Source organism: Mastomys coucha, unplaced genomic scaffold (genome assembly GCF_008632895.1).
Source record: "Mastomys coucha isolate ucsf_1 unplaced genomic scaffold, UCSF_Mcou_1 pScaffold20, whole genome shotgun sequence".
Classification (NCBI taxonomy): Eukaryota; Metazoa; Chordata; class Mammalia; order Rodentia; family Muridae; genus Mastomys; species Mastomys coucha.
Genome location: NW_022196903.1, coordinates 66342013 through 66350392, shown reverse-complemented (window position 1 = coordinate 66350392; position 8380 = coordinate 66342013). Strand labels below are relative to the sequence as shown.

The window sequence follows — 8380 nt, the reverse complement described above, 5'->3', positions numbered from 1 at the left end:
GATTTGAACTCATGACCTTCCGAAGAGCAGTCGGTGCTCTTCCCCACTGAGCCATCTCACCAGCCCAACAAGAGCAATTTTTATTGCATGTACTTTATTTGTTTAGAGGGTGTATTAGTCAGGGTTCTCCCTATTTTCTTTTTTTTCTTTTCTTTCTTTCTTTCTTTCTTTTTTTTGTTTTTTGTTTTTTTGTTTTTTTGTTTTTTTGAGACAGGGTTTCTCTGTGTAGTCCAGGCTGTCCTGGAACTCACTCGGTAGACCAGGCTGGCCCCGAACTCAGAAATCTGCCTGCCTCTGCCTCCCAAGTGCTGGGATAAAAGGCGTGTGCCACCACCGCCCGGCTTAGTCAAGGTTCTCTAGAGTCACAGAACTTATGGTAGTCTCTATGTAGTAAAGGAATTTATTGATGACTTACAGTCTGTAGTAGTCCAACTCCCAACAATGATTGGCAGCAGCTGTGAATGGAAGTCCAAGGATCTAGCAGTTGCTCAGTCCCATAAGGCAAGCAGGCGAAGCAGAACAAGCCTTCCTTTTTCCAATGTCCTTATATAGGTCTCCAGCAAAAGGTGTGGCCCAGATTAAAGGTGTACTGCCACCACACCTTTAATCCCAGATGACCTTGAATTTGTAGATCTTCCTGTCTTAATCTTCTGGGATTCATAGCCACTCAAGATCTCCATGCCAAGATTCAGGTCGGAAACTTGTATCTCATAGCTTCCAGATTAGGGCCATAGGTGAGCCTTCTAATTCTGGATTGTAGTTCACTTCAGATATAGTCAAATTGACAACCAGGAATAGCCACTACAGAGGGGTAGTGATTGGCACAGCACCACATGTGTGGAGGTCAGAGGACAGCTTTCAGGAGTTTGTTCTCTCCTTCCATCATGTAGGTCTCAGGAATCAAATTCTACTTGTCAGGCTTGGTGGCAATGACCATTACCTACTGACCAACTTGGTGGCCCCAAATGAAAAGATACATCCTAAACCTTGGCCTCACTGTACTTAACTATAAACTATAATGACAGGAGGCTGAATCCCTAGCCAGTTTCCAAGGTTCTGTGAAAATTAGAACTGTCTATCAGCCCCATAGTATGTGTCACAAGAGAGGGTAGCATTTTGATGCAGTATATTGAAGATTGGTGGCATGGCAATATTCTCAGTATTCTGAATATTGAGGGGTCCTCTGGCCATAGAAGCTCCAGCAGTTACATTGATACTTTGAAGACAAAGGGAGATTTGCCTTTTCAATGGTCATCCCAGGAGAGACGGGTAGCTGGACCAGGCTGTGAGCGCATCAGCTGCACTGATTCCCAGCTGTGATATTCTGGTTAGAAGCTTGAGCCTTAGGCAGCTTGTTGAATGGAGCTTAGATAGGGCTTGGCGAAACCTGTTTTAATTTGTCCACACACCATTATTGTGCCCAGAGTCTTAGCTCAGCCTAATCCCCACAGACATGCTCCACCCATGTGCAGTGACCTCCAGGATAATTGTGCGGCTGGCCTCTCGTGGGAACCACTGCCAAAAGAGCTTTCTTGGCACTGGAGAGATGTTGCAGTGTTAAAGAGTGGGTACTTGGTCTTGCACAGGACCCGACTTTAGTTTCAATACCCATAGTTCATAGCTTATACAAACATATGTAATTGTAGCCCCAAGAGATCCAACTCATGGGTACCCACACACATGTACACAACACACAGAGACAGAATTAACACTGAAAATAAATCTTTTTTTGAAAAAGCAGTTTCTTTCCACCTATGTGATCTAGGCATTCAGAACTCTGCAGATGCCTGCATGTCCCTGGTGCTGATGCCTCCCACTGCCCTAATTCGTAGTCCCACAAAGCACTTTAGAATTCCCCACTGCTAGCACTGTAATCCAGAGGCTTTGTAAGTGATTCAGTGAGCCTTAAAGTTCTGCCATCCATGCCAAGACTCTCTTCAAAATCCTTAAAAAAAGGAGGCTGGGGACATGGCTCAGTGGTTAAAACACTTTTCACAGAAGTATGAGTACCAGAGTTCGGATCCCTGGTGTCCACATAAACACCATGCCCATCAGGTGGCCCAGCTGTAATCCCAGTGTTTAGGAGGCAGAGGTGGGATTCAGCAAGTTCTGGGTTCAGTTGTGGGACCCTACCTCAGGAGAGAAGGTGAAGAGCAATCAAAGACACCCAGTATTAAGAGAACAAGGAAGAAAGTGATAGGCACACGTGCATGCACATCCATACACATGTGCATCCACATACATGAACATGCCTACAAACACACCTGTACACCACACACAGGGGACAAAAATCACTAATAGGAGAACTAACATAGTTCTACCTTCCAAAATGATTTCTCAGACCTCCAGCAGTGGATAGAGCTGGATGGCAGCTGAACGACAGGAACACTAACCACATCCACTCGCTCTCAGACGTATCAGAAAGAAGCCAGGCTTCAGTGATGTACGGGGCTTAAAGACTTTTACCATCTAAGATTCCTGTTCTCAGTTAAAATGAGTATGGGACCTGAGCATGCTAACATATGCCTATGGCCCCTGTGTGGGACACTGAAGCAGAAAGGTCTCTTCCTATTACTGGAAGCCCAAGGAAGGCATCTTGTTAGATGTGTTTGTGCAGTGCCTGTTAAGGGCAGGGGAGGGCATCGCATCACCTAGATCTGGAGTTACAAGCAGTTTTAAACTGCCATACTATTGCTGCGAACCAAACCTGGGTCTTCTGCAAGAGCATCCAGCACATGTTCTTAATGGCTCAGGCATCTCTTCATCCCTGACTCTGAAACATTTCTAATTGCCAAGGGAGGCTGGGAGGCTACTGGCATTTGATGGATAGAAGCCATCCACAGGTTGCTTAAGAAAAGGGCCATGTTTAAGACCCCAAAATATTGTTCCAAACCAAAATTCAGATAGTTTTGGCCTACCCTGATATCATCTAAAGATCTCTCTGGAACAACCAATAAACACATATGTTTTTAGGACACAAAGAAAACCAGATCATAATAGAGCTGATGGGTTTAGAGACTCGTCTGTTGTTGGGTGGTATAGTCAAAGGCATTTCCCTTTAACCTCAGATGTATTTCACGGGGACTTAATGTTTTTCTGTTTTCTGTTTTGTTTTGTTGTATTATTATTGTTGTTGTTTTAAGACAGGGTTTCTCTGTGTAGACCTATTGTAGATCAGGCTGGCCTCGAACTTGGAGATCCACCTGCCTCTGTCTCACTATTGCTGGAATTCAAGGCATGCCCAACCCTCCCCTACTTTGTTTTACTTTTGTATTTTACTTCACTTACTTTTTTTTTTTCTTAAGCAAGGTCCACGTATTACGTGGTGGCTGGATTAAAGGGGTAGGCCACCACCACCACCAGATATGGTTGTTAATTCTAGACAATGTTTGTGTACTTAGTTGCAAGTTACCACCATAGGAGAACAGTGGTGTTCTTATTTCCATTCAACCTCTGGGGGCAGGGCAGATAGAAAAGGAATGCGAAGGTTCACCAGAACAAAGGAAGTGTTGGAGGCTGGTACTGTGGAGAGGGTCATGATGGACTGTTGGTTCTCACCTTCCACTTGTTGATGCAAGATCTTTCTTGTCTCTGCTGCTGTACTGAGTACTACAGGCTAGCTGGCTCTAGAAGCTCCTGGCAATTCTGTCTCCCATCCCACAGTGGGACTCCTGGAATTATAGATCCACACTCTCAAATCCCAATTTTTATCTATCTATCTATCTATTCATTTATTATATCTAAGTACACTGTAGCTGTCTTCAGACACTCCAGAAGAGGACGTCAGATCTCATTACAATGGTTGTGAGCCACTACGTGGTTGCTGGGATTTGAACCCAGGACCTTTGGAAAAGCAGTCAATGCTCTTAACCCCTGAGCCATCTCTCTAGCCCCTCAAATCCCAGTTTTTATGTGGGCTTCAGGGTTCCTCAATGCCTTTACCTCCTGAGCCATCTCCCTACCCTATTTTTTTTTTCAGACAAGATTACATGTAGCCAGGATTGGTCCGATACATTCTATGCAACAGGTGGATGACTCTGAACATCTGGTCCTTCTGCCTCTACCTCCCCTGAGGTGGGATTACAGGCATGCATTACTACCTTCCGTTTATGGATCAAACCCAGGGCCTCATGCATGCTGGGAAAGCACTCTACCAGCCTTAGCTATACCTACAAGCCTTGTAATACCTTTTTTAAAAGCTCCACCCCTGTCCTACCCACACTGTTCTTCTGCCAGTTTCACCCCCATCCCCACTGTGAAATCCAAGGATGATTCAAAGGTTTCCTTCAGTCTCTGAAAGTCCATTCTGAGCCTCCACTTCTCAAAGAATTGTATGTCGTTCTCAAAGCAGACTCAAGACTTTTGCACGTGCTGCCTCGCTGGTCGGCTGCCCAGAAGCACCCTGTCAGTGTTGACTCTAGGACAACATGCTTGCTTTTGCTTCTGGCAAAGACTAATGGTTTGCTTATGAACATAAGAGCTGCCATTTATCAAATATCTCCCATGTGTAAGACAGCGTTCAGTGCCTGACGTGGTCCGGTTCCTGCTAACAACCTGTAAAGTTAGTCATAATAGCTTGCCCCACAGGTGATAAAACAGACTCCAAATTGTTAAATCATTTGTCTTGGGTCACAACCTCCATGGGCTGAGTGAGATCTGTACCTGTGGCTGTGCTCAAAGCCCAGGGTTCACCACTTTCCCTTGACTCCCTCCTGTCAGGCTGTGCCATACCTGTGTTAAGGAAATGTTTTTCTCTAAAGAGCATGCCTTCGTGAATTTGTATGCACACAGGTATGGGAAGGATTCCTTCTTTTTTTTTCCCCTCCAGTGATGCATGGCAGAAGGTGGGGTGCTGGGTGATCATTCCAAGGTTGAGAGACACTAATGAAAGGTCAGCATCCATCAGTATGAATAGATGCTGGGTGTGGTAGTACACACCTATAATCGGAATACTCCAGGTTTAGAAGCAACAAGATCGCTGAAAATTCAATAATAATAAATTCCTGGTCTAAATAATAAATTCCAGGCCTACCAAGACTGTGTAACAAGACCCTATCTCAAACAAAGAAATGGAAATGATAATTACCCATGACACTTGATTGTGTTTTGTTGTTTGTTGGCTTGCTTGTTTGTAGACAGACCTCATATATATATCCTTGGCCTTGAACATGTTATGTAGCTGAGGGTGACCTTGACTACTTTTACCTCTTGAGAGCTAGGATTTCAGGCAGACCACCACCATAACTCATATATTTGGAATTGAGGTTTAGACATAGGGCTTTGTGCACGTTGGCTGAGTGCTCCACCTCCTGGACCAGTGCCTTGCCCAGTCCCATGCTTTACCCATTAGTTTCCACTCCCACAAGTGCATTTTGGGGAGTACCATCGGTGATGCTATGGGATATGGAGATGGACCAGGCAGACCAGATTTGGGAATCTGTTCTTAGATGATCTGCCTGGCTACACAGGGGTAGGGTGTGGTGGGGGTGGGGGGAGTAAAGGAGACTTGAACCCCCACGACAGCCTCTTTGAAGATGATGGTCATGTGGGAGTGCATCCATTCCCTCCCCACTTACTACTTTACCTGAGCTGTTTAATGTCTTGGCCCTGGCCATGGTGATGGATGGCGGTAGTGGAGTAAACTATAAATGTAGGCTGGGCCATGTTAGAACCATGTGGCAGTGGAGGTGATTGACCATGCCCAGGGCCTGTGGGCTTACAGCTGTAGGCCTCCCGTATAGCTGGTGACCTCCTCGAGAGCTTGAGAGAGTTCATCTCACCACTTCATGTTTTCTGTCCCCTGTGCAGTACCTGCAGATGAAATGGCCCCTCCTCGATGTCCCCTCCAGTGCTACAGTCAAGGACACAAGATCGCCATCTCCAGCGCACTTGGTGAGTCTGCCTTAGCTTCCTGGGCCCTGTCTGTGGCTCCTTCCCTTTCCAGAGTCTGTCTCCTTGGTGTCTTACGTTTCTCTTGGCTGTGCTAAAGTATCTGCCTTAATGGAGGAAGGGTTTGTTCTGGCTCCCAGTTTGGTGGGACTGGCTAGCTGGTGGGGCAGTCCCGGTGGCAGGAGTGTGAGTCGGCTGTTAAAGCCACTGTCAGGAAGCAGAGAGTGATGGATGCTGGTGCTCAGCTCATTTTCTCCTTTTTGTTCAGTATGGGGATCCTGCCCGTTGGATGGTGCCTCCCACATTCAGGGTGAGTCTCCCCCTCCTCAGTTCAATCTTTCTGGAAACACTCTTACAGACACACCTGGAGGGTGTTTCCATGGTGATTGTAAATTCAGTCAAATTGACAATGAAGATTAACCCTCACACCCGGTGTGGGCACAGTTAGGGGTTAACAAAGGTTATGTCTTAGACACCCTCCTCACCTTTCAGTCCACCTCCACACAAAAGCACACACCACCTGGAATGCTTGATTGAAGGCACATGGCCCCGACCATTAACCCTGTTCTTCCTGGCCACCTGCTTCAAATCCTTCTCCACTTCCTATGAACAAGAGGTCCTTTCTGTCCAGTTGGTGCTCATTCAGAACACCTCCTCTTCTCCCTGTAGCGGCAAGACTGCAGTTAAGGAGGCTCCTCTTTACCAGCTGTTTCAGGGAAGCATCCATTTGAATGTGGGCAATGGCTGCTGCTCTGCACAGCTGTGGCAACCCTGGGCTTTGGGCAAAAGGGGAGAGGGAGACAGGAGCATCGGAGTTGCAGCAGGGCTCCTCGCCTCCTCATGACACAGCACTGAAGCACAAAGCATGTAAAAGATGAGGCTGGAATCTAACCCTGGCATTCCGTCTTCCAGGAAGTAAAGCAAGGCTCAGCAGATGCCTGCCAGGCTATCTGGTGACTATCTTGCTAGCGAGTCCCAGAGTCATAGTGGATCTTCACCTGTCTCAACCTGTCCACTTTATAGACAGGAGATGAGGGCTTCCTCACTGCCTTAGGGTTCCATGGCGATTTTTGAAACTGTAAGAGACAAATTAAAAGATTCTATGGAAGTAGAATACATTATATAAAACAAACTCCCATGCTGCCCGCCACCACTCGCATTCCTCTCCTCCTGCCTCTCTTACTTTACAGCAAATCCCGGGCATATTATTTCCTCACACAGGACATTTTAAGATATACTGGTAATCCTTGCTCACTAAAGGGCAGCTGCGAGGGAGAAGATACACACAGAGTATAAATAGAGGTGCAACGAACTTGTATGGTTTCCAGCAATCACGGGACCAGCTCAGAGTGAAAGAGCCCTAGTCTTGTTTCTCTACAACATGTTGTCATGTACTCCGGTGACTGTGGCAGCCCTCTGCCAGGAGGTAGACAGGAATAACCATGTGGGGCTGAGCCAGCCACCCAGGGCAGGCTGTCCCAAGACATGCAAGGAACTACTGGTAGGGTCTGTATCTTGTCACCACACTATTGAACACTTGTACCACGGCGGGGGATCTAATCCCCTAGGTCATTTGGGATGGTAAGCATGAGGTACAGGTGCCCTCTAGTGGCTTGAATCAGACCCAGGGGAAGATGGTTGGCCCTGATTCAGCGGTCTTCTTTACTGCCTACCATCTCTGCTGACCCCCACCTATCCTGTGGCACCCCAGAGCCTCCCACAGCAAACCCTCAGATGTCAGGGCTCAGTGCCCTCTCTCCTGTCCAGAGGCTATCTTCTCATGGGTTCCTTTTGGAGGACACAATTCTGCTCTCAAATCTAACACATTTCTGAATGTCCCATCCTCCCTGTGAGCATCATCACTCTACACATCCACTAACATTCCTAACCCAGCTTCCCAGGATTCCAGTCACATCATCTTCCCTGACAACCCAGGGCAGCGTTCACTCATCTCTTCGTTCTCTAGGCACCATCAAGGGGACAGCTGACAGTGTTGAGCACTCCTACCTCCTTCACTGTAGGACACTCTTGGCTCTTGGCCTTTTTCCTCATGTAAACCGACTGCTCATGGCGATGAGAGGTCTGGATATCAGATCCCAAACCAGCAGGGGAACAGAGGCAGGAAAGCATGATCTGATGGATGGTACATGTTGCTCTATAGATAGTGAGGCAGATAATTTTCCAGTAAACTTCATATCTTCATACTCTCTATTCTAATATTACAAAGCATAAACAGGCCAGGGAGGTGACTCTGCAAATAAAGGTACTTGCTTCCATGCCCAATGGCTTGAGGATAAGCCCTAGGACCTACTTGGTAGGAGAGAACTGACCCCTGCAAGTTATCCTCCAACCTCCACAACCAGACAGACTGTGGTGTACACACACACACACACACACACACACACACAAACACAGAGAGAGACAGAGACAGAGGAGAGGGAAAGAGAGAATATATATATATATATATATATATATATATATATATATATAT

General features: G+C 46.7%; 1 protein-coding gene and 1 long non-coding RNA gene across 11 annotated transcripts in view; one reads left to right on the top strand and one right to left on the bottom strand.

Moving 5' to 3' along the window:
- The window catches only part of Tcf7l1 (transcription factor 7 like 1), a 167357-nt gene that overhangs the window by 139947 nt on the left and 19030 nt on the right, over positions 1 to 8380 (top strand). The window contains exons 4-5 of one of the 2 annotated variants that reach the window (XM_031382203.1): positions 5809 to 5892; positions 6158 to 6199. In XM_031382203.1, the coding sequence (XP_031238063.1) occupies positions 5809 to 5892; positions 6158 to 6199 (126 nt within the window). The remainder of the gene's footprint in view (positions 1 to 5808; positions 5893 to 6157; positions 6200 to 8380) is intronic. The other variant, XM_031382204.1, reaches the window with a different exon arrangement.
- The window catches only part of LOC116099093, a 32548-nt gene continuing 29602 nt past the window's right edge, over positions 5435 to 8380 (bottom strand). For 7 of the 9 annotated variants that reach the window (XR_004122072.1, XR_004122071.1, XR_004122070.1 and 4 more), the window contains 2 exons: positions 7897 to 8044; positions 5435 to 6965 (listed from right to left, as the gene is read on the bottom strand). This is a non-coding gene — a long non-coding RNA (uncharacterized LOC116099093). The remainder of the gene's footprint in view (positions 6966 to 7896; positions 8045 to 8380) is intronic. The other 2 variants (XR_004122067.1, XR_004122068.1) reach the window with 2 other exon arrangements.